Below are 24583 nucleotides of genomic sequence, written 5' to 3' on the forward strand. Positions count from 1 at the left end.
CCCGGGGAGCCCTCGCTGCCCCGCCCAGCGAAACTTGGCGCTAAATTCTGACTCCGCCCCACCGAAGCCATGGCCCCGCCCCTTCTGCTGTGGCCCCACCTCCAAGGCCCAGAGCCCGCCTCCAATTTCCCCTCGACGCCCTGCCCACCACATCACGACCCACCGGCTGAACTGCACCGCCTCCTGAACAGGTTCCTTCCTTAAGCCCCGCCTCCTGAGCTCTGCGCCCCGCCTCCCAGGGCCCCGGCGGTGCTTGGCCCCGCCCCGAGCCCCACCCCGGCCCCGTGCGCCCGTCTCGGGCCGCCTCGAATCACAGCCCTGCTCCCGCTCAGTCTCCCGGGCAACGCCGCGGCCCCGCCCCACCATGGCGCCGGAGAAGAGAGCGGATGACGTGCGCCTGCTGCGGGGTTTCGAGCGCCGCTTCTTGGCGGCGCGCGCCCTGCGCTCCTTCCCCTGGCAGGTGGGCGGCAAGGGGCGCGGAAGGTGGGTTGGGAAGCACCGAGGGTGCGCGGTGAGCGGAGCTCCGGACTCACACCCCCGTCCTCCCTGCCACGTGATGGCCCCTGCTACCTCGCTGGTCCGAGCGGCACGTCCGGTCCCCCGGGATCGCCGGGGCCGCGCGGGCTGGCGGCGAGGGGGCAGGCGCTCCACCGGCTCGCCCTTGGGCCCACCCTGCGCTCAGCCCTGAACAGCCTCTTTCGCTGGACCCTCGCCGCCATTCACCGCCTTTGCAGACAGAGCCCCACGAATTGGAGGAATGTGAGATTTCCTCCCAACTCCCCTTTTCTTTGGGTTTTTTAGGGTTATGGACAGTTGGTTAAAAAAAAAAAAAAGGTTTTTTAGCGTGTTACCCTGGCCATTGGGTAACAGTTGCTGCTGCTCGTTTAAACAGCCAGCATGCTCAGGACAGCGGGAGATCACGCTGTGTTGAGTTCAGTGACCAGGTCACAGGCCCTCTCGGGCCTCCAGCTTTTCATGTGTATCAGCAGCTTTGGACGAGTCCTCTCAGAGGCAGCTGATGGAAGAGGCAGGGAGGTACAAAACAGTCCTGAAAAGAGACAGAAGAGCTCACATCCCTGCCCTAGGGACCTGCCATTTGCACACAGGCTCAGGGCCGGGGTAGCAGCTTTATTCTGCCAAGGCAGGGGCTCTAATAAGACTGCGTCCTTCATAATTCACGTGCAGTGAGCTCACTGGGATGACTCAGTTTGGACACAGAGTCCTCCCCAGGTCTGCCCCGTCTTAAGAGGGGAGGTCAGTCATCTGTGTTCTTTCACTGACATAAATCATTTGGCATCCTAGGAGATCATTTCCCGTTAGAAAGGAATATGTACGTTTTTTAACCCAAAATTTAAACCTTTGTAATTGCATCTGTGAGGCCCCATGCACATCGCCTGTAATTGTTTACAGTGCTTACTCTTCACCAGGCCTATGCTAAGTGCTGGCATAGCTCACCTACAGCATCCATGCGGTGGGGACTATTCCTGTCATTGGTTTGACTAGAAAAGAAGTCAGAGCTCAGATCTGAGAGACAGCCTGCCAGCTCTGAATCCTGGGCCGACCCCACAAGCTGTGTGACCCTGGGCAAGTGACTTTGTCCAGGGACGTGACACAGGAGCTAGGACCTGCGCAGTAAAGCAGCCCGCCTGCCACGGGGAGGTCTCAGGGAGTCCATCAGGTGTTAAGGCCATGGCTCCCCCCATAATTCCTGGCCGACCAGTTTAGTCACAGAGCTGGTCTGTGAGACCCAGGTGAGACTAAGCTGTCATGGCTAATGCAAACCAGCAGCCTGTCTTCTGACATTTTCTGTGACTCATCCGGGTGTAACTGGCGACTTCTCAAGGTCAGGCTTTCAGCTGCCTGTGGCTTCTGCATCATTTGGCCCCAGGTCCCTGGGGAGAGATCACTTAGCACTTTGCCAACATGTCCTATTGCATGTTTAATGTTGCTGTGATAATGCCCTTGAGATTCGTTTCTCTCTTACCGCCTCTCTCTCTTTGGATAGAGCCTGGAAGAGAAACTAAGAGACTCGTCAGGCTCTGAGCTGCTGCTGGATATTTTGCAGAAGGTAAGAATCACAGAATCCCTGGAACGCATCGCTGGCCTGATTTCCTCGTGAAGAGGTAACAGAAGCACCCTGGGTGTGCATGTGACCTTTAAAAAGAAAGACATTGCATCTGGCATGACCAGCTCAGACAACTTGGGCTCTTTTGTTTTCTTAGATAAAGACATCAGAATACACAATACGCTGCCTGAGAGGAGGGAATCTGGGGGATGTTTTTAAAACCGTCCACAGAGGAAATGGGGATGACAGCTGTAGGTACATCTAGCCTTTACTCGCTGCTCAGAGACTTTCTTCTTTGCGTTTAAAGGGAAAATAAACAGGCACGTCTTGCCCACCGGGTCTTTTTCTAGTTGTGGGTGGGCCCCTGCTTTTTGGAGGTGGAGTTTGGATATACCAAGGGGTATATCTTAGTCTTGGTATGACAGAACACGACACACTGTTTGGCTTATAAACAATAGGAATTTCTCTCTCACAGTTCTGGAGGCTGGGAGGTCCAAGATCAAGACTCCAGCAGATTCAGTGTCTTGTGAGGGCCTACATCCTCATTCATGGAGGGCTGTCTTCTTGCCATGTCCTCACATGTCTCAGAGGGCAGAGGGAACTCTCTTGAGGTCTCTTTTATAAGGGCACTAATTCCACTTATGGAGGCTTTACCCTTATAGTATAATCACACCCCCAGATCACGCCCCTCCTGATAGCCTTGGATTGTTGGAGCCAACATGTTGATCTGGGGTGGACACAGATATTCGGCCTGTAGCAGGGTATTAGCGTGAATCCACGTGCTCCATGTTCCTGCCCAGAAGGGGCATTAGAAACACTGCCTGGACTGTGCCAGTGTTGTTCAGTCACTAAGTCGTGTCCAGCTCTGCAACTGCGTGGACTGCAGCGTGCCCGACTTCTCCTTCCTCCAGGATCTCCTGGAGTTTGCTTAAATTCATGTCCATCAAGTCAGTGATGCCATCCAACCATCTCATCCTCTGTCGTCCCCTTCTCCTGCCTTCAGTCTTTCGCAACATCAGGGTCTTTTCTGATGAGCCGGCTCTTTGCACCAGGTGGCCAAAGTATCGGAGCTTCAGCTTCAGCGTCAATCCTTTCAGTGAATATTTGGGGTTGATTTCCTTTAGGATTGACTGGTTTTGATCTTGTGCCACTGTAGTGGAGAAATATTTTTAGGAAAGGGCTGATACCTAAAACTCTCTCTGATGCATGAGGATCACCCAGGGCCAGAAATCCAGGGATTGGGTAACTGGGGTTTGCCCCTGTATTCACTTGAAGCCCATGGGAGACTTAGAACGAAGTCTCACCCGCAACCCACACTGTGTTCCTTCTCACAGACCGTGAAGCACCCTCTGTGCGTGAAGCACCCACCATCAGTGAAGTATTCCCGGAGCTTTCTCTCCGAGCTCATCAGAAAGGTCAGTGATGAGCACTGTCCACATGGTAACCAGGCAGCATCTGGGACCCAGCTGGCTCTTCAGAGGTGGACTTCGCCTGTTGGAGTTCAGATCCATCCTGTTCTCTTTTCCTGCTCTGCAGACTCCTGTAGAGCAGGGGGCTCCCATCAGTGAGACACTGAGGTGGGGCGGGAGAAAGGGAGAGGCCAGGGTCCTTCCTGTCTGCTTCCAGGGGTCTCCAGCAGTGGCAGCATCTCTGCTGTGGTCCTGCTCGCCCCCGCCCTATGGAACCTTCCCAGTCCTACCAGGCAGCCCCTGAGTGTGGGAAACCCCACCTGCTCCCTGCTGCCCTACACTGCACCTCACCTGCACCCTCTCTACCCCTCTCGGAGGTCCCCCCAGCTCCCCCCAACCAAGTGACCTATATTAAGTCAATCACATCCCAAGTCTCCCCTCCAAATGTGATGAAAATCCTCCAGCCGTTTTTACAAGTCAGAGAAAAACTGAAGAGGTGGAACCTTGGTTTGAATCACAAGGGTGGACTTAAGCCTCCTGTGAATGCTGTCTCCCTGCCTGCCCCCAGCATGAAGCTGTCCACACAGAGCCGTCAGACGAGCTATACCAGGCGCTGGCCGAGGTCCTGACGGCCGAGGAGCCCACCCACTGCCACCGGAGCTATCTGCTGGTAGGAGACACGCGCCCTCCACACACACAGTTAATTCAGGGTCCCGTCAGCCTCATGTGGATTCAGTCCCTGGCTCTTCCACTCTGTGGTCTTAGACGAGGTCAGTTAACCTTCCTGGGCCTTGGTTTCCCCACCTGTAAACCAAGCTCTTCTGCAGATAACACCTCTCTTCGGGGCGGCTGGGGTTAAATTAGGTAACACACATGAATTGCACAGCAGTGACCTGTTGTTCAGACCTTAATAAATATTTGACGGATAGATGTGGGCTTCCCAGGTGGCTCAGTGATGAAGAACGCGCCTGCCAGTGCAGGGGACATAAGAGACGCAGATTCGATTCCTAGATCAGGAAGATCCCCTGGAGAAGGGCATGGCAACCCACTCCAGTATTCTTGCCTGGAGAATCCCATGGACAGAGGAGCCTGGTGGGCTGAGACATAGCATGCATGCGTTCCTACCGCTGTTGTAGGATGGCAGTCTCTCCCTGCTGTCCACTGCCACCATCACCAGCCTGGTAAATGCTGTGGCCTCTTGACTGGTCGTCTGGCTTCCTGCCCCACAGACATGCGTTTTGCACACAACAGTTTTTGTTTTGCTTGTTCTTTAACCTTTTATTATAAAACACAGATACAAAAAGCCATGCAAAGAATTAGATTATCGAATTGCTGCAAGGCGGCCACCATGGTAACTGCCAGTCTAGTCGAGGACTTTGGCAGCCAGCCCACAAGGCCCCCATCTGACCCACCTCCATCCCAGCCCGCCCGCCCTCCCTTTCAGAGTCGTCACTTGGAGGTCTTATCGCTGCCCCGTGCACTCAACTCTAGATGCCTGCACTTAGTCTTGTCCATTAACAAGGTCTGGCTCAAAACCTCCCTTCATCCACAATTCCCCCAGCCTCTTCTCTTCCTGGTGGTTTGGGCTGGACAGCTCTGTGCAGGCTGGCTTTCGTTGCACACACATGATGCTGTTCAACCTGTTCCTATGTCCTCTGTTCCCCACAAACTGGAGGCTGGATTCGGAGGCCCACTGGGATGCTTGTCTGTTTGATCCCTTAGCAAGAACACTGCAAGGGTCCCGGAAGGCTCATCATCTGTTTTTAACTGCTTCCTGGTAGCACTTACAGATGCCTAAAGCTTAGACCCATTAATTCATTGGTGGATGTGAAAGAGTGGCTTTCTGAATCATTTTGTTTTCATTAGCTAGAGAGATTTTGTAAGGAAATGCCTCCTCTTGGCCGTACTTGGTTATGGAGGAAAGGCTGAATACAGCCTTGACTCTTCCCCTTTAAAGAGAGTGAACTGCGCTCCTGTCATTCCCTTAGGGCTTCAGTCCACTGCAGGTCATGTCACTTTGTTGCTGTTCAGTTCCTCAGTCGTGTCCGACTCTTTGCAACCCCATGGACTGCAGCACGCCAGGCTTCCCTGTCCTTCACTCTCTCTCAGTTTGCTCAAACTCATGTCCACTGAGTCAATGATGCCATCCAGCCATCTCCTCTGTCACCCCCTTCTCCTCCTGCCTTCAGTCTTTCCCAGCATCAGGGTCTTTTCTAGTGAGGTAGCTCTTCCCAACAGGTGGCCCAAGGATTGGAGCTTCAGCATCAATCCTTCCAATGAATATTCAGGGTTGATTTCCTTTAGGACTGATTGGTTTGATCTTGCAGTCCAAGGGACTCTCAAGAGTCTTCTCCAGCACTGCAATCCAGAAGCATCAATTCTTCGGTGCTCAGCCTTCTTTATGGTCCAACTCTCACACCTGTACATGACCTCGTGTCCATATAGTCAAAAGTCCGTATAGTCAAAGCTATTGGAGAAACCATAGCTTTGACTAGATGCAGTTTGTTAGCAAAGTGATGTCTCTGCTTTTTAATATGCTGTCTAGGTTGGTCATAGCTTTCCTTCCAGGGAGCGTCTTTTAATTTCATGGCTGCAGTCACTGTTCTCAGTGATTTTGGACCCAAGAAAACAATCTGTCACTGCTTCTACCTTTTCTCCTTCTATTTGCCATGAAGTGATGGGACCAGATGCCGTGATCTTAGTTTTTTGAATGTTGATCTGAAAGCTGTAAATCCAAACTCGGGGGTGTCAGCAGGGCTGATTCTGAGACTGCGAGAGAGGGATGTGCTCCAGGCCTGTCTCCTTTGCCTCAGACAACCGTCTTCTCCCTGCGTGTGTGTCCTGATGTCCTCTTCTTACAGGAACCCAGTCAGATTGGAGTACGGTCCCTTCATGCCCTCATTTTAACTTGATTCCCTCTGTAAAGACCCCATCTCCAGGAGTTCCCTGGCAGTCCAGTGGTTAAGACTCTGTGCTTTCACTGCCGAGGGCCCATGGTTCGGTCCTGTCAGAGAACTTAAGATCCCGCAAGTCACACAGCATGCCCCCACCCCCAAAAAGGCCCCATCTCCAAAAAAACGTCATATTCCGAGGTGCCAGGGGTTAGGACTTCACCATACAAATTTGCGGAGGAAACGATTAAACCCGTGACAATCTTAATTTCTTTTTGATTTTTAAAATTTCACTCCTTTTCTTGTTCTCTCTTAAGCGTTTCCCTGGTGGTTCAGACAGTAAAGAATCTGCCCGCAATACAGGAGACCCAGGTTTGATCCCTGGGTTGGAAGGATCCCCTGGAGAAAGGAATGGCAGCCCACTCCAGTACCTTTGCCTGGAGAATCTCATGGACAGAGGAGCCTGGCAGGCTACTATCCATGGGGTCACAAAGAGTCAGACGTGACTGAACGATTAAACTCAAGGGCTTATCTGCTTTTATGTTTTATTTTTATTCTTACGTTCCTTCGGGGCAGCCTTTATTTCTGAAATGCTGTTTTCTGTCATTTATCACACATTTCTAAGTGTTTCTAGTGGACTTACAGGCCTCACCGCAGAAGTCTCACTGCCCCCACTGCCAGAGAAGGCCGATTCCCTCCTAGGTGGGCGCCTGGGCTTTTCCAGCAAATGCCTGTTGGCTTGGGTCTTCCTCAAGCCCTGTTGCCTCCCTCTTCTGTCCACCGACACGCTGAGCACACAAGGGTTGTATCACCCGCCTGCCCAGAACCTGCCAGTGGCTCCCATCACATTTAGACTCCAATCCTACTTCCTTACGTGGCCCCCGAGACCCCCCAGGCCCGCCCTGGCTGCTGGATTAGTAATTCTCTCTCCTGGTTTCCGCCCAGCCTTCGGGTGACTCGGTCACCCTCTGCGAGAGCACAGCCATTGTGTCTCATGGGACCACAGGCCTGGTCACGTGGAATGCCGCGCTCTACCTGGCCGAGTGGGCCGTGGAGAACCCAGCAGTCTTCACTCACAGGTAAGCTGGAGGCACAGGGCCAGGACCCAGGAGGGTCTGCTGCCAGGCACTTGTGGACACAGCACCTTCTCCCCATCTCCCAGGACAGCCTTAGAACTTGGCAGCGGAGCCGGCCTCACTGGCCTGGCCATTTGCAAGACATGCCGGCCCAGAGCGTACGTCTTCAGTGACTGTCACAGCCACGTCCTGGAGCAGCTTCGAGGGAACGTCCTTCTCAACGGCTTCTCGTTGGAGCCAAGCATCGACGCCTGGGCGCAGCACCCGGGACCACATACCCCCGAGGCAGAGCGCCCCTGGGTGACAGTGGCCCGGCTGGACTGGGACACGGTGACGGCACCGCAGCTCGTGGCCTTCCAGCCGGACGTCGTCCTTGCCGCAGGTACTGCCCAGCTCTCAGCAGGGACACGGCAGTGGACACCGCCTGGTGGGAGGAATGGCGGGACCTGGGTTGCTGGGGCCTCTGGGGTGACAGCACAGCGCCGGGCGTGCCTCCTGGGGACCCCAAGGCCACAGCTGCCCTGTCTGAGACCGAGGCCACGTGTCCTCCCACGCGAATGGTCCCTCCTATGGAGGAGCCAGCTCTGCCCAGCAAGGCATGCAATGAACAGAACAGGCCCTAGGCGCCAGACCAGCGGGACCAGTCTTAGCCACGCCACAGCCCAGCGGCCAGACTTCACATCCCTCTCCAGCAGCCTGAGGGAGGCCTCTCATCCAGAACAAAGATGAGAAAGCCAGAGTAGCCCCAGGGGGCTGGCCCCGCCTACACCCGTCTTCAAATGAGGACGGAAGTGGCCGTGACAGCCTCGTCTTTACACGACCACGGGCAATGACCTGATCCTGACTCCTCTGTGTGCCCTGGGCTGGGTTGGGGAAGGGGTTCTGGGGGCCCCACGTCTGCTCTGTGCACACGTGTCCATCTCTGAGGCCTAGGGCTCTGCCTATATGCCTCTGTCCTGGGTCCATGAAATGAGCCCCACAAGCAGGGCCCACCCACTTCTGGTGCCCTTGAGGGAAGTGGCGTGTGGCCTGGCCACCAACAGGCCCGTCCTGCTCCGCCGAGCTCACCCAGGCCATCGGGCCAGTGGTGCTGCCCTCTGGCCCAGCCACAGCCCTGAGACCCAGGCTGAGGGCAGCGGAGCACGCAGTCTAAGCAGTGCACCCCGCAGGCCCAGCTGGCGGGCGGGAGGGGCCCTGTCCCCACAGGAAGGAAACCAGAAGGCTGGGGCAGAGTCAGGTCTGCTTCATGAAGCATCTTCTAAATGGGCCACAGGCAAAGATTGAATTTTTTTCTTGTAAAGGAACGCCAGTGAGTCCTGGATATTTTTCACGTGTTGGTAGTGTCTTTCAGCAGCCTTTTTGCTCTGCTAAGGTTTTCTGTTTTTACCCAACGTCATTTTCTTGCCGTCCAAGAGCACAAGCCTAATTAAACCGCTGCTTTCCGGCCTTCATCTCCAGGTGTTGGCATGGAAGCCCCCATCCCGGGGGAGCCCTTCCAGTGACCTGGGTTTCCGTTACAGACGTGCTGTATTGTCCTGAAACGGTCCTCTCCCTGGTGGGGGTGCTGCGGAAGCTCTCCACCTGCCGGAAGGACCAACGGGCTCCTGATGCCTATGTTGCCTTCACCGTCCGCAATCCGGAGACGTGCCAGCTGTTCACCACGGAGCTGGGTGAGCCCCAGGCCCCAGGCCAGGCTTCTGTCTCTGAGAGGCCTGCAGGGTCACTGCACTGGCCCCACACAGGACTCCAGGGAGCACAGAAGCCAGGAAAGTAAAAGAAGGGGGTGGTGACCTGGAGACAAACCAGGAAGACCCAGACCACGGTGTGCAGGACTGACACCTCCACCCTCTGCCCAGGAGGTCAGCATGGGAGGAGGGGGGCAGCTTATGCAGTGACCTCAGAAGCCAGAGAGCAGCAGTCCTACTGTGTGTTTGGGGGTCCTGAGGGCCTTCAGTCTTTGTCTGTGACATGGGCTGGGCAGCGGGCGCCAGCCGGCATCAGGGTGGACGGGAGCTGGGCCACCGTCTCCAGGTCCTCACTGTACAGCAGAAACATCCCCCTCAGAGGTGGGGCAGGGCTGGCAGGCAGGGGCCCTCGGGGAAACGGCGGCCACCGTCACTGGATCAAGCACACAGCAAGAGTCGGGTGCCTTAGAGAAAGGGGGTCTGCCTGACTCGGCTGCGGGGCAGGGGCGTTGCTGTCCTTAGACCTGACCTGTGTCAACCCCTCTAGCACCTAGTGGGGGAATGGGGGTGCTGTCATCCTGTCTCACTCAGAAAAACACCGGGGTGCAGGGCGGCTAAGTCATCATCCAGGCACCCAGGGACTAGACCCAGGCACCCAGCTCGCTGTCTCCACCCGCCACCCCATGACACCCGCCCTGCAATCCCCAACCACGTGCCAGGCGTCGTCAGGGCTTCCCACACAGACCAGACAGCCACGCAGAGCCCTGCGCCAGCCCCAAGCCCACCCCCAAACCAAGCAAAGCCCTCCCGTGGCTCCCTCTGCCAAGAGAGATGACCAGTGCCCACCCTCATATACCATGTCCCACTGACGGGTGTTAGGCCTCAAAGAATAACGGAGTCCTTTTTCAGATGCTTATAAGAAAAAATATCCATGCTGTATTTTCTAATACAATTTTTTGTATGTACTTGGCTACTCCAGGTCCTAATTGTAGCACGCAGGCTCTCTAGTTGTGGTGTGTGGGATCCAGTTCCCTGACCAGGGGTGGAACCTGGGCCCCCTGCATTGGGAGCGCAGTCTTAGCCACTGGACCACCAGGGAAGTCCCCTCCAGACTGTATTTTAAGTGAAGAAATCTGAGTACTCAACAGCATATACAGTATATACCTACACTGTAGGTGCTGTGTGTGTGTATATATATGTGCAGCATATAGGAGAAGGAAATGGCAACCCACTCCAGTGTTCTTGCCTGGAGAATTCCATGGACAGAGGAGCCTGGTGGGCTGCAGTCCATGGGGTCACAGAGAGTCAGACCCAACTGAGCGACTCACATACACACATGCAGCATATACAGCCCATTTTTATTTTTAAAAATATTAATACACACATGGGGCAATTTTATACATGCTAATTAACATTATTAACATGTTATACTTGGACATCAGGATCATGAAACTTACACAGTACATCTAGTATTTCATTTTTATAAATACTGATTTTTCATTCATAAAAAGCTGATGACAAAACCACCCTTGCCGGGGACTTGTCAGACATCTGTGCTTACAGAGAGGATGTAATCCCCTCTGACACAGGCCCAGCCTCTGAAGGCACCAGGCTGAGCGGTCAGGCAGACGTGGGTTCAGACCTCAGCTCCTACTGAGCTGTGCCCGGTGAGAGGGTAGAGCACAGAGGCAGAGAGCAACGGAGAACCGACAGGGCCGTGACCTCCAAGGGACGCACACAGCCCAGTGGGCAGACGCACGAAAGCTGGCTGCTGTGAGCTGCTTGCCAAGGGGATTCCTGGTCCCACCCTGGAGGCTGGTTCCCGGTGTCTGTCCCAAAGCCCCACCCTGATAGGGTGGCGTCCCGCCCCCAAGCTCCAGCACCCTAAGACGTGTCTGTCCTGTTTCCAGGCCGGGCTGGGATCCCGTGGGAAGAGATGCCTCGTCACAACCAGAAACTGTTTCCCTACGAAGAGCACTCAGAGATGGCAATTCTGAAACTAACGCTGTAGCTTTTACAGATGGTTCTGAAGGACAGCCCGAAAATCAGATCACTGTCCTGGAAAGAATCTGATAAAACTTCCACTGGACTTGAATGTTTGAAGGATGTTAAATTCTGAATCCGGAACCATAAAGTTTTCTAACAAAATATAAACTGCTCGAGAATGTGGGTATGCCTCTCTGCCAGATTTCTTATTTCTTAAGCAAATCACTGTAAGTCAGAAGTGAAATTTTTGGCTCAGACAGAAGCATTTCATTTGTGCAGATAAAAATATACCAAGTGTGTTTTCCCCAACCTGGACACAGGTCCCTCACAGAGCCATGCTGCATGTGGGATACATCCTAGGGTCCCCTTGTTGGGGGGCGGGGGTGGCCTGCGGTGCCTGTTTTCAAGGCAGGAATCAAAATATTAGGGACACACCTGGGCAAACGCAGCAGGAGCCAGAACTGGGATCCTGAAGGTGCTGCAAGCAAGTAACGGGAAAGTCACTTCCCTCCTCACAGACTGAGGGGGAAACACTCACAGAAGAACAAGGAATTCAGAGCCTCCCAAGAAGAAAGCCGGCTGAGCCAGCTTCCCGGGCCACCAGCCCCTGATTACCAACAGTGGCCTCATTCCCCAGGCGGTGCCCACTGCTGTCTTTCCAGCGGCCGTCCACCAGGCGGCGCAGCCGTGAAGACAGGAGTGAGCAGCTCCTGGGGAGGAAGGGGAAAGGCGAGGGGGTGGGCCAAGGGACACCTCCCTGGCCCAAGGGGTCACGTGTCCGAGATCAAAGGGAGCACTGTCCGCTCCCAGCTCTCATCCCAGCGGAGCTGCTCTGACTCCCGGAGGCTCTTGCGGAACTGGTGCAATTTGCCAGCAGGATCAGGAAACTTTGAGAAAAGCATCTAAAAGAGATGAGAACTTACCTCATTACCACTTCCCGTTCCCCACCCCAGGGCCCCCACTCCGAGCTGCCGCTGCTCCCCCTTCCCAGCCGCACCCCAAACCCAGCTGCCAGACATCGCCCCTCAACCCTGTCATCCCACTGAAACCCGCCCTCATCCCCAACACCTGCAGAAACACCCATGTCCTGGGGTCTCCAGCTTCCCCACCAGGCCTGGCTGATAACCCTTCTCATCACCTCTGACCCCCATCGCCAACCCAGCAAGCCCCGCCTTCACCGAACTCAGGGGAGCCCTCCAGGCCCAGCTCACTCCACCCGCTGCGGTTCAGACCTGACAGCACAGCCAAGTGGCGGTGTTCACATCCACATCCCGTGACCTGCGGCAGCCCCCACCCCTGCTCCCACCAGGCTCTGCTCCCGCCAGGAGCACCACCCCCTCGCCATCTGCCCAGCACCCTCCTGCCCATATGCTGAGATCCAGGCAATGCCTGTGTTCTTGCCAACCTTCCTAAACTAAAGTGTCTGCAAATGCCAGCCTGTGGGACACCTGCGGCCCTCTGCTTGTCTTTGTAAATAAAGTTTTACTGGAACATAGCCATACCCCTTCATTCACAGACTGGATGCTTTCACAACAGAGTTGAGATGTTTTGACAAGAGACTATGGCAAAATCTAAAATTCTTTCTGGGCCTTTCCAAGGTTTCTTGCCTTTGGGCTCCATTGTCAAGAATGATGTACTACATTTTGTAATTTGTAGTAAGAAATAAGTACCCTTTGAAGACACCCACCCATCTTGCAAGGCTGGTCCAGGAAGCGCCCCTCACGCCTCCCTCTCCCTCCTCCAATCCAGTAACCCTTAAATGGCACACGGTCCACCCAGCTCTAGCATCACCTGTGTGGTATGAGCTCCGTAAACCCAGATGGCAGGCAGGGCGAGCCCTGATTCCCTCAGAGGCTGGGGCCCAGCCTCTGAGACTGCTACTCCCGCAGCAGACCCAGCCCAGGCCCACCCACCCAGCTGCAGGAACAACAAATCTCCGAATGCCTGAGAGCCCCCGAGTGGGGCACACAACACCACCTGTAGCTGAACTGCCAGCTCCTCCGAGTCCTCGAAGACCAGCCCATTCTCCTCGTGTTTCACAAGCTCGTGTAAGCTGTAGAGAGAACGGCAGCAGTGTGAGAGCTGTCGGGGCGGGGAAGGGGGGAGAACGGAACCCACCCCACCCTCGGGCTAAGCTGGGGGTCAGGAACAGTCTGTCCTTCCCTTCAGGGAGCTTGTCCTTAGACTCGGCGTCTGAACTGAAGAACGACCTGGAAGGACACGTGTTAGGAATTCAAACTGATCTGGGGAAGGAGAGGCAGTGAAGGGCATTCGGACTTTTCTGCCGTGTGCGCTCTTCTTGGTGAGTTCTGTGTTCTGTTTTTTTTTCCTTAATTCTACAGCAGAGAAATCAGGTAAAGGGCAGCCGTGCTGGAGGCAGGCTCAGAACTGATCAGGGGCTGACCCCAACATGATGTGACCCTGGAGTCTAACATCCTGGCTTTCCCATTTAGAAGCTGACCCCTCTGCTCACGGTGGGGCCACTGCACCTAAATCTCTTCTAACACTGACCTCTCCTGCCCATCTTTTCCAAGAAGAGCGGAGACAGAAATAGACACATCCAACTGACTCGAACCCAACTACATGAGCTGAGACAAAAGGGACAGAGAGAGAGATAAGTCCCCGTCAGTCAGGTGGGCAATTCCGGCCACCATGCCACACCGTGAGCACACACCCCCAGGGAGAGTATCTGATTCATCATTTTCACTGAACATCAAAGTGGAAGCCACCCCGTTTGGTGGGGGCACAGCCCACCCACGGGGACTATAGGGGCTCCTGTTCCCTAGGGGTGCCCGAGCTGCACAGATCAGAAGCGGCACCCTCCCAGGAGGTATCCCAGGCAATTCTAACCAGCCACCCAGGTGCTGATTTGAGAATATAACCCGGTGGGACTGGGTTTTTCACTCCTACCACTGAAATTTCACGGCACACACTGGCAGGCAGCATCCAAACATGTCCACCACCTTCATGGGCAGGTCCAGGCCGCTGGAGGACCGGTGCAGGCAGACGCCCAGGTCTGCAGACCCTGCAGGGCGAGGACGAGAGTGAAGGGGCTGTCAGCATCAGCCGTGTGCCCAGTGACCACGCATCCCTCAGGCCCGTGGACCGAGGCCTGTGGGGAGGAGAGGAAAGGGGCTAATCACACCCTCAACCCCGCGTACAGATGCCTGGAGCTGGCCGAGTGGCCTGGCCTGAGGCAAGGACGCGGGCGCTTCCCACCTGCTGCTCCTGGCTGCTCCGCCCTTTCTGAGAACTCCCGGCCCATCACCAACGTTTTTATATAAACGGACCCTGTTAGCAGTTACTGCTTACTGAGTTCAGTTTCTGCTCGGGATAATGAAAACGTTTTGGCCAGACACAGTAGCGGTGACCACATAACACCGTGGACGTAATTAGTGCCACTGAACTGAACACAATTACAAAGTGGGGAAATGGCACGTTTTTGTTTGTATTTTATCACGATAATTACAGAAAGAACCCAAAGCAGACCCAACATAAAACCAGCTGTCACTGTGCAGACAGACCCAAGGAAGCACCCTCAAATCACTCAGCACCCTGGGAACTCCTGTCTGCAAAGGGACTTCCCGCCTGAGATGGATTATTTAGATGCTGAGATCGATCAGCACTGAGCCAACAAGCTCTCCCCGAGGGATCAAGACGGCAAGAGGCGGGCGGCTGTCCTCACTGCCTAACAGTCCGCACTGTTGAACTCTTGGTCTCTGCACCACCCTGACTTGGGAAGTGGCCCTAACCCAGCCCAGCCCGGCTCTTCTGCCCATGGGAACAGCAGGACCGAGATGGAGGGTGTGGAGCCCCAGAGCACTCAGACGTGACCTTGGCAAACAGACAGGGAGGAGCAGGCACACTGGGAAACTGCCTCGTCGCCCGGAGTCCAGCCAGGACCCATCCCAGCCGGAGGCCTGTGTGGGGGGGCCCTGAGCAGAGAATGGCTTTAAATCTTTAAAGAGTTATAAAAACAGGGAATATACAAAAGAAGCTGGCAAAACGTTTACCATCTGGCCCTTTTCAGAAAAACTGTTCCCTGCCCTCGGATTATTTGTTGCTGTTTAGTTGCTAAGTCGGGTCTCTTGTGATACCACGGACTGCAGCCCACCAAGCTCCTCTGGAAATGTCCATGGCACTTCCCAGGCAGGAATACTGGCGTGGGTTGCCATTTCCTTCTCTAGGGGATCGTCCCGGATCAGGGATCAAACCTCTGTCTACTGCAATGGCAGGCGGGTTCTTTACCAAGGAGCCCCTGGGAGGCCCGCTGCCCTCGGGTATCCCCTGTAAAGCCCTCCCTCTTCCCGGAGGCCTCCCACCAGACACTCTCACCCAGAAGCAAGGGGTAGTCCTCAGCCTCCAGCCACGGGGTGCAGACCTGGATGTGCTGGAAGCACTTCTGACAGATGAGGCGGCTGTAATAGTCCTTCAGAGGCCCTTTGCCTGGCAGGGGAAACGCAGTCACCCACTGGGTACCCCTCCGCCCTGGCCCATGGCCCCAGGCCTGGGAAGCCCCTGCGAGGGCGTGAGCAGCAGGCCCACACTCAGCAGCTCCCATCAGGCCCCAGCCAGAAGCTCTCCAGAAACACCCGCCCGGGTGTGTGCACCCTGACACACACAGCCCTACCCCAGCAACCTGTGCTCAGGGAACCTCAGGCTGGGAATGTGTCTGGGATAAACTCTAGCCAGTCACCAGAGTACCCACCGAGACAGATTCTCACACAGGTTGCCCCCACGCCCTGCCCAGGACCCCCAGGCAGCACAGCCTGAGCGGTGGGCCCCTGCCACCCCTGGGAGTCCGGGGACCAGGAGAAGAGTGTCCAAAGCAGGGCTGCTGGCCCAGGGCCCTCCTCCTCCAACCAAACCTCCTCTGCTTCTCTCTCTTCACTGGGAAACAGTTTTACCCTGGACAGTGGACTCTCATTTAAAAAGAAAAAGAAAGAGGGTGTTCCTGGTGGCTCATGGTCAACAATCCACCTGCCAAAGCAGGAGACGTGGGTTAGATCCCTGGTCCAGGAAGTTCCCACGTGCTACGTAGCTACTAAGCCGGTGTGCCACAGCTACTGAGCTTGTGCCCTAGGGCCCGGGGGGGCGGAACTACTCAGCCCGCACACTGCAGCTACTGAAGCCCACGGGCCCCTGAGCCCGTGCTCTGCAACGAGAGAAGCCGCCACAATGAGAAGCCCGCACGCCGCAAGCGGAGAGCGGCCCCCAGCCCCTGCAACCAAGGGAAAGCCTGCACAGCAACGCAGACCCACCACAGCCAGGAAGAAATAATGAAACGATTTTTTTTAAAAAGAGGCTCAAAAACCACTGTGCAGTGGAAAGTGCAGTATCTCTGAGGTCGCCCTATCTGAGGTTCAAATCTAGACTCCGTGGCCTGCTGTGAAGTCCCTGTGAACTTCATTCAGCCTGCCCCTCCATTAAGCTGGCAGAGAGAACCACGCATCGAAGAGTTAGGCTGAGGATCAACGAGACAGCAAACATCACAGGCCTGACGTGGGGAGGGCCTTCTGTCCCCTCTAGTGTCCCATCTAATACAGAACAGGGATGCTCTCAGGTGGGTACCTGTTATGACACAGACCAGAGAAGGGAGGCTTTCTCCACTGTCGATCAAGTGTTCAAATTCTGCATTAAAAAAAAATAAACATGTGATAACCAAGATCAGGCAGTCGGGTGAGTAAGGGGCAATTGGGAGGGGTGGAGCGCAGGGCGCTGCTCCCAGCCACACAACCCTGGAGGGGATGCTTCAAAGCCGGGGGTCACTCACTGACCCAAATAGGGACCCAGGCCCGCCACCGCCACCCTGTGTCATCAGGCTGGCCCACCCAGTGGCCCTGGACACTCTGCCGAGGACACCACACGAGGCCTGTGAGCATCCCGCAGCTGAGGACACCCCGGCAAGCCCAGCTCCTGATCACAGCCACACACCTACTTTCTAATGCTGCCAGCAAGATGGAGAAGTCTTCGTCCTCTACGAGAAAAGAGAACTGAGTGTCACGGGTTGGTTTCTAGGTGCTTCCCCCACCAGCTCAGTGCGCTCTCCTTTCTCATCAGGGCCCCGAATACATGGGGGCGCAGGACTGACACTCGTAGGAGCCCCAAGTGCCCGGGAGGGTCCTGAGACCTGTCCAGCTCGTGCTGCTGACCAACAGGGCCGGCCGCCCACAAAGACGGGTCACCGCTCCACTCAAGGCATCCCGCTCCGTGAAGGCTGACCTCTCCGTGTCCAGGTCCGAAGATTCTGAGCTGAAGGAGTGGAGAGAGCCCGTGAGCTGCCACAGAGCAGGCTCTCAGGCCCCACGACAGCCGTCTCCCGCTGGCGAGGCCTACAGGCAGCGGTCGGGGTGCAGCCACAGCCGAGTCACCAGGTGATCCAACCACCTGGGGCCTGGGCGCTGACCTGCACCCACTTTCTCTCTTTATCCCTATTATTGACGTGTCAGCCGGTGCTGAGCCCACAACAGCAAAGACCGACTCAGCCCTGCCTTCAGGGGGCTTTCTGTTCTAATCACCCCGTCGACTTAAGATGAGGATGCTGTGACCCCCTCTAATGGCCCCCAGGTTACTGAAGAAAGATCAGGTGTGCAGAGAGCCACTCACAGAGGCTCTCCTCACCCCTCAGGAGGTGCTCAGAGAACACACAGGGGCACAGACCCTGCCACAGGGTCAGGAACCCTGGCAGGTGGGTAAGGACACCCACAGCCTAGTGCAGGGCAAAAACCTCCTTAAAGGGCCAAGGAGTAAACCCTGTAGGCTTTGGGGGCCATATGGTCTCTGTTGCCGAGCTCAGCTCTGCTCTTATAGTGCAGAACCAGCCACACACGATATGTAAATGAACCCACGCACTGCATTCCAATAAAACTTTACTTATAAAAATAAAGAGAGCAGGCCTGCCGTCACAGTTTGCCAACCCCTGGTCTGATGGATCCCCAGGTCAGCAGCAAGCATAAAACAAGGCACCTGAAAGCCAGCTGAAGACGGCAGACTTACCGGGCCCTGAACACAGGGTAGGTGTGGCTCAGCTTCATAAAGAGCTGATGTTGCAGGTCCAAGGGCGTCTCTTTAAAGAACGATGCTGGCTTGTCATACACGGTCACGGCTCTGCAATGAGATCGTTAGGGTGGCTCTAGGGAGGGGCAAAGAAAAGGCCTAAAGAAGAAAAAACCCAGAAGGATCCAGAAGAAGGGTGCTTGGAGATCCAAGTCTCAACAGTAAACTTCAGAATGACTTGGAGAGGGACTTCCCCGGCAGTCCAGCGGTGAGGGCTCTGCACATCCAACGCAGGGGTCCTGCGTTCAATCCCTGGCTGGGGTACTAACATCCCACCTGTCACACAGCATGACCAGACAAAACAAAAAACCCAGATACACAGTTTTAAAAAGTCCAATTAAAAACGAATTACTTGGGAGAAGCACAGAGAGAAGGTTCAACACCAAAACATCCTGGACCACTTGGCTGGCTGGCAAAAAAAAACTCCAGCCTCCTCCCCGCTCAGCTCCCCCAAACCAGCAACCACTCCCCGGAGCCCCAGGAACTCCCAATGCCTCGCCAGCAGGACACAGCAGCTGGGAGTCACGGCGCTGGGAGGGACCCCTACTTGATGCCCCAGTTCTCAGCCAGGTCGTCCTGCATCGCGTTGGTCACACACAGGTTCAGGTGGGACAGGCGTCCGCAGAGCTTCTCGTACCTGAAGAGAAGTGTCAGTGTTCAACCTGGAGCCCTGGGCTGAGCACCACCACCCGCCACCAACCGGCACAGGACTCGACACCTTCTGATATCAAAGAGGCTGGGGTCTCTCAAATCAGGTCACTGGCAAGGTGCCTTCCCAGTGTTTTCACTGAGTTCCACCACCTATACTATTATTTCCTTCACACCTTTCTTTAAATCAGATTGCTTTTCAGCTTAAACACAATTACTTTTGGGAGAAATCATATCATCACTAGGGAAGGGAAAATCTACTTTCTCCTGCCATAAAATGAAGGAGAAATACAATAAAGGCCTCATCATTAAATCTCAGCCACATTGCACTGTTCCCTGCAAAGGCTGTGGGGCTGAGGCTCACTCCCACTGTGTCACAAAGGGAGCTGAGCAAATGTGCGTGCAGGGTGCTAAGTCGCTTCAGTTGTGTCTGACTCTTCATGATGCTATGGACTGTAGCCCACCAGGCTCCTCTGTCCATGAAGATTCTCCAGTCAAGAATACTGGAGTGGGTTGCCATGCCCTCCTCCAAGGGATCTTCCTGACCCAGGGATCAAACCCACATCTCTTAACATCTCCTGCGTTGGCAGGCGGGTTCTTTACCACTAGCACCACCTGGGAAGCCCTATCAAATGTCAGAAGGGCATTATCAAGAGATTAGTTCCACACTGAGACATGAGCCCTGGTGACTGAGAACTGAAAAAGAACTGGGAATGAACAGGGTTATCGAATGCGTGTGTGAACCAAGGCCTGGTCCTCACTCAGGATGCAGAGAGAGCTCCGAAGTCCATCCCGGGAATGGAAGGTTGGTGCTCGCACTTATCAGCTATGTGGCTTGTGGCATATGGGCCCCCAGCCCCAGTTTCCTGGTTTGTAAAAGAATAGCAATCACGGGACGCCCTCACTGGGTGGCAGTGGAGTCTGGATGGGAGAAAGGCTTGGGTTGAGGCCGTGCAGCCAGTGCACGCTGATAGCCACCGTGACTACCACCCACGAATGACCCATCAGGGGAAAGGCCGCAGCCAGCCGATGGCTTGCAGCTGCAAGTCCACACCGAGGCAGGCAGTGTAACTCGGGCTCAGAACCCAGCACTGGCTCAGCCACCCTGGACCCTGTGCAAGCCTGCTGGGAACAGGACTTCTAACACAACCAATATGTCTGGCAGGCTGTGGTGGTCCAAGGCCATTTGTGCTGGCCATAAGCGGGGTCTACAGAACCAGAGGGAGCACACAGCTCTCCCCAAAAACTGAGGGTGTATGTCCTCGAGACGAGGCTGAATTCTATCCAGGCAAGAGATGTGCTTGTGTTTATAAAGCATAGAACAAGGACGCCTGGCAGAGAACCTCACAAAACCAGAGTAATCTGGGGAAAGACAACTCGCGCTCATGGAAACATGAGTGGCATGGTTTCTGCCAAATTCTGAAGCAACCTTCCTGCCAAGAACACGGGACACAGAATCCGAGTGACACTGTACCCTTTGAGGATTTAAACTTATTGCAAAGTAAGTAAATGAAAGTGTGGATTTGTTAAAGAAAAGAACATGGCATTGCTTCCTCCTGCAAGCGCAACCTGCTCCTGAGGCCCTTCTTCCTTCCCCCAGCTCACAGACTGTGGCCTACACCCCCAGCTGTCAACAGCAGCCCCCACTTTGCATCTGGGGATCTGGTCTGCGTGCCAGGGGCCCCAGCTCTCTAGCTGAGCACTTGTCCCAAGCCTGAGACAACAGGGTATTGAAGCGCCCTGGGCTCAGTGGGGGTCAGAGGACACCAGGTGAGCAGAAGTCAGGCTTGCTCTCTCCACAGAGCTGCGGATGGGAGCAAGGGGCTCCCAGAACCTGAGAAACACCTCCAGAGGGAAGTGTGGGAAGACAGAGGTCCTGATGACACCCTTTCTGAGCTCAAAGTTGGCCCTTTCTCAAGACTTCTCAGTTTCATGGGCCAACAAATGCCCTCCTTTGCTCAGGCCAGTTTTTATCACTGGTCACGAGCATCACGCCAACATCCAGCCTTGCCCTCGCCCCTACAGGGCACACAGGGGACCAGCTTCCCCAGGTCTCTGCACTGGCCCTCCTTCCCATTACAGTTTGGAGTCAGTGACTGCATCCTCCTTCCAGACCCTCACCACTTGGCCAGCAGAACGAGGGGGTGGCTGGGGCCATGCACCAGACCCATAATCGAGTAGCCGTAGTTGTGCCAGTCGACGACAAGCTTGCTCCCGCAGAGGCAGCCTGCGAACCAGCAGACCGCAATGGCGGGCAGGCCCGGAGGGTTCTAGGAAAGAGAGATATGAATGAAGCGGAGGAAACCAGACCATGGTTGAGAATAAACCAAGTGAGAATAACGTACATGGCAAAGAGTCAATTCTGTTTACAGAGCTCTTGAAAACTGATAAACAGAAGACCCCTCTTCTCCACCAAAAAGTATGCTGCTGCTGCTAAGTCACTTCAATCATGTCCGACTCTGTGCGATCCCATAGACGGCAGCCCACCAGGCTCCCCCGTCCCTGGGATTCTCCAGGCAAAACACTGGAGTGGGTTGCCATTTCCTTCTCCAGTGCATGAAAGTGAAAAGTGAAAGTGAAGCCGCTCAGTCATGTCCGACTCTTAGCGACCCCATGGACTGTAGCCTACCAGGCTCTTCCATCCATGGGATTTTCCAGGCAAGAGTACTGGAGTCAGGTGCCATTGCCATCTCCAACCAAAAAGTATAAAAAGTCATAAAAAAGAAAGCTGGTCAGATGCCCGTGATGGTCCAGTGGCCAAGATTCTACATTCCAATGCAGGCAGCCTTGGTTTGATCCCTGGTCATGGAACTAGATCCTACACGCCACAAATAAGGCTCAGCACAGCCAAACAAATAATTAAAAAGAAAGAAAGAAAAGAAAATTGATGAACATAAAAAGTCCAAGAGCACTGATACCCAAGGAGACAAAAAATGGAACAAGGAGGTACCATTTTTCACCTATCAGAATGGAAACAAAACACTTATGATACCTGGTGGTCGTGAGGATGAGGGGGGAAAAGGCCTCTCTGCTGGGTAGGGGGATAAAATGACCCAACCTTCTCTAGTACTATCCAGTAATCACATTTTAAAGTACATGGACTCTGACCAAACACTTCCCTTACTAGGAATTTATCCTAAAAGAGAAACAGGACCCATGCAAAAGACATATGTTCACTGATGCTCTTTGCCACTTTGCCAGATATGTTTAAAAAAAAAACAAAACAGGAACAATCTGAGTGTTTATTAAGATGATACTAAATAAATACATCAGAGAATACATCACATTGGGATACGATAGTCAATTAAAAGAAGGAACTTTTCTGTTAAAAAGCAGTACAGTAAGAGGCTAAAACCGTAACTTCAGAGCTAGAATGAAGACCTAGTTCAAATCCTGACTCCAGCACTTCCCAGCTGTGTAATCTCTAAGTGTACATAACACGAGAACCTATTTCTTAGGATTGTTGTGAGGAATTAAATGAGATAGTGCATGTAAAACATTCAGATATGTGACGAGTAACTATCTGCAATGACACTGAAAAACAGACAGGATGGGTATCATAAACAGGATGGACACAGACCACAGGCTCCTACTCAAGTGTTTAAAAATTTATATACACACACATGAATATGCAATTCATTTACCAATCTGTACATTTTCAAGACTGGAAAGTAAAGAAAACAATTAACAGTGGTTCTCACAGCGGGAGGCGGGGCTGACACACACCTGGAGAAAGACATAGGCTGCTGGCTTCGTGCACATCAACTTCCACAGCAAGTGCACTGCCTGGAATACAACTTTGACTCCGTACTGGAGAATGTGAGGCCCAACTGCAAGACAGAAAACAGCTGTCACTAGTAAAGGCTGTTGGTGTTTAGTCACTAAGTTGTGTCTGACTCTTTGTGACTCCATGGACTGTAGCCCACCAGGCTCCTCTGCCCATGGGATTTCCCAGGCAAGAATACTGGGGTGGGTTGCCATTTCCTTCCCTGTGGGATCCTCCCCAACCACGGACTGAACCCAGGTCTCCTGCCTTAGCAGGCAGATTCTTTACCAGTGAGCCACCAGGGAAGCCCCCCTAGTAAAGGAGTTCTTGGTAATTTGAAGATTCCCCCACCAAACACACACACACACACACACACAGAATCTAGAGTTGAGTGCTTCCTACCTGCAAGTCTCTGAAGGTCCATCAGTCTCACAATCTGAATTCTGTCGCTCTGCAAGAGCTCATCGTGGGGTTTAGAGTCTGAAAAGAATGTCCCCTTTAATGTGCTGGACAAGACAATCTAATGTAAAGTCTGATGATCCCTGCCCCACTCCCCACCATCACCCTAGACTGAATAAGGAAGAGTGTTTTGGAAGGTAAGACTTCCCAAACCTCTTTGTTCCTCAGTAGCCAGAACAGAGAATGAAGCCAGTTCTTGTCCAGACTTCTCTAGACCAACCACAGAAGGGGGCCCGGAATCTTATCTACTTTCACTTAACACAATGCCAGGCACACAGCAGGCACTCAAGCTGACCTAGGTTCCCTGGATGACAGAATTATCACATCCCAGGGAGACCTCTAGGAAGTCCCACTCCCGCCCCTCACCCTGGGGTAGCAGAATCTAAACAAGGACCTGAGACAACCAGTGCTGTTTCAGCTTTCCCCTGATATGGGCTCTGTTTAGAGCTACCTTCTGAAGATGTCAACGTGGGGGGAGATGGAGGAGCAGACACCCCCGCCCCCTCACACTAAGGGAAAAAGCTCAACATGCTGAGAAAACAAAACATCTCCTGCCTGCAGAGCTCTGCACTGAGGGTGAGGAATGGAGACAAGCTGCCCTCGGCTCAGACACAGCCTCAGAGACGTGCTTACCAGCACTGGCCCTGGGGTCACGCCCATCTGAATTCCAGTCCCATCTTTCCACTTACTAGGAAGAATAAGTAAGACTATGCACTGAGTTCATTTAGCTTAGCACAGTCCTGGCATATGGCAGGCGCTCGGGTAATGCTGACTGTTCCTAGCTCTCTAGGAACATCCAGGCTGGGGCGGGGGTTGGGGTGCAGAAACCTGGCAACAGCTGTCCAGGCCAGAACAGTCTCGGAGGGCTGCCCGAGGGAGGAGAGAGAGAAAGCGGGCGCCCCCGCCGCGGCCATCCCCCCGCCCCGGAGTGGCCAAAGCCGAGGGTCAAAGGCTGACAGAGCAGCCTCCCTCCCGGAGCCGGGCACTCACTGCAGAACCCCAGGAGGGTCACGGAGAAGCCGCTCTTGGCCAGTGACAACGCGTGGTACTGCATGCGGGGGCTGCGGCCCACGTCGCCCAGCACCACGACAGTAACGTGGCGGGCCGCGCGCCCCCGCCGCCAGTGCTTCCACGCCACCAGCAGCAGCGGCGGCAGGAACAGGAACAGCGCCAGCAGGGCCACGTAGGAGGCAGCCATCTTGGCGGGTCGGCGCCCGTCACGTGACCGCGCTCCCCGCCGGCCGGGCTCGCAGTGCGCAGCCGCAGACCGAGCCTCCGAGGTTGGGGGGAGACAAGAGAGGCGGGAACCTAGTTTTGTAAGCTGGGGTCCGCGGAACCTCCGAGGAGCCCGTGGGAGCCAAGCTTTAGTGGTATTAAGGTAAAGTTGTTATTATGTAGGGAGCTAGGAACATTTTTTCTTTCTTCAAATTTCTAAGATAATTTACAATATAGTGAAATAACAGTTCGTTTGAACCGTGTATAATGTTAAGGAAAGGGGCAAGATGCCAGAATGCATAGCAGCTGGTTCTATCATATAAAAAT

At 54.4% G+C, this 24583-nt stretch overlaps 2 protein-coding genes and 1 pseudogene across 4 annotated transcripts; 2 read left to right on the forward strand and 1 right to left on the reverse strand.

Moving 5' to 3' along the window:
* Positions 1 to 364: 364 nt before the first annotated feature.
* Positions 365 to 11367, forward strand: EEF2KMT (eukaryotic elongation factor 2 lysine methyltransferase). 3 transcript variants are annotated; one of them, XM_068967259.1, is made up of 8 exons: positions 365 to 460; positions 2006 to 2068; positions 3400 to 3480; positions 4043 to 4144; positions 7311 to 7444; positions 7528 to 7823; positions 8962 to 9111; positions 11037 to 11367. In XM_068967259.1, the coding sequence occupies exons 1-8, from the start codon at positions 365 to 367 to the stop codon at positions 11135 to 11137; spliced, it is 1023 nt and encodes a 340-aa protein (XP_068823360.1). In that variant the 3' UTR covers positions 11138 to 11367. The 3 variants fall into 3 exon arrangements, with proteins under 3 accessions (XP_068823360.1, XP_068823361.1, XP_068823362.1); XM_068967260.1 differs by lacking the exon at positions 4043 to 4144; XM_068967261.1 differs by lacking the exons at positions 3400 to 3480; positions 4043 to 4144.
* ALG1 (ALG1 chitobiosyldiphosphodolichol beta-mannosyltransferase) lies at positions 10509 to 24239 on the reverse strand. The gene is made up of 13 exons (XM_068967258.1): positions 24032 to 24239; positions 22985 to 23062; positions 22543 to 22646; positions 20938 to 21086; positions 18716 to 18805; positions 18109 to 18219; positions 17243 to 17364; positions 17051 to 17089; positions 16684 to 16743; positions 15448 to 15558; positions 14023 to 14137; positions 13090 to 13165; positions 10509 to 12014 (listed from the first exon to the last, which is right to left on the reverse strand). Exons 1-13 carry the CDS (start codon positions 24237 to 24239, stop codon positions 11883 to 11885), a joined length of 1395 nt encoding a protein of 464 aa, XP_068823359.1. The 3' UTR covers positions 10509 to 11882.
* LOC138076748 (large ribosomal subunit protein eL33 pseudogene) lies at positions 19971 to 20305 on the forward strand (annotated as a pseudogene).
* Positions 24240 to 24583: the final 344 nt, after the last annotated feature.

Source organism: Capricornis sumatraensis, chromosome 3 (assembly GCF_032405125.1).
Source record: "Capricornis sumatraensis isolate serow.1 chromosome 3, serow.2, whole genome shotgun sequence".
NCBI lineage: Eukaryota > Metazoa > Chordata > Mammalia > Artiodactyla > Bovidae > Capricornis > Capricornis sumatraensis.

Coding starts and splice junctions, on each gene's coding strand:
- EEF2KMT (XM_068967259.1), top strand. CDS start 365: ATGGCGCCGGAGAAGAGAGCGGATGACGTGCGCCTGCTGCGGGGTTTC. Junction 4,145..7,310: donor GCCACCGGAGCTATCTGCTG/GTAGGAGACACG, acceptor GTTTCCGCCCAG/CCTTCGGGTGACTCGGTCAC. Junction 7,824..8,961: donor GGACGTCGTCCTTGCCGCAG/GTACTGCCCAGC, acceptor TTTCCGTTACAG/ACGTGCTGTATTGTCCTGAA.
- ALG1 (XM_068967258.1), bottom strand. CDS start 24,239: ATGGCTGCCTCCTACGTGGCCCTGCTGGCGCTGTTCCTGTTCCTGCCG. Junction 17,365..18,108: donor TACCCTGTGTTCAGGGCCCG/GTAAGTCTGCCG, acceptor CCACTCCTTCAG/CTCAGAATCTTCGGACCTGG. Junction 13,166..14,022: donor TGTGCCGTGAAATTTCAGTG/GTAGGAGTGAAA, acceptor TTCTCTCTACAG/CTTACACGAGCTTGTGAAAC.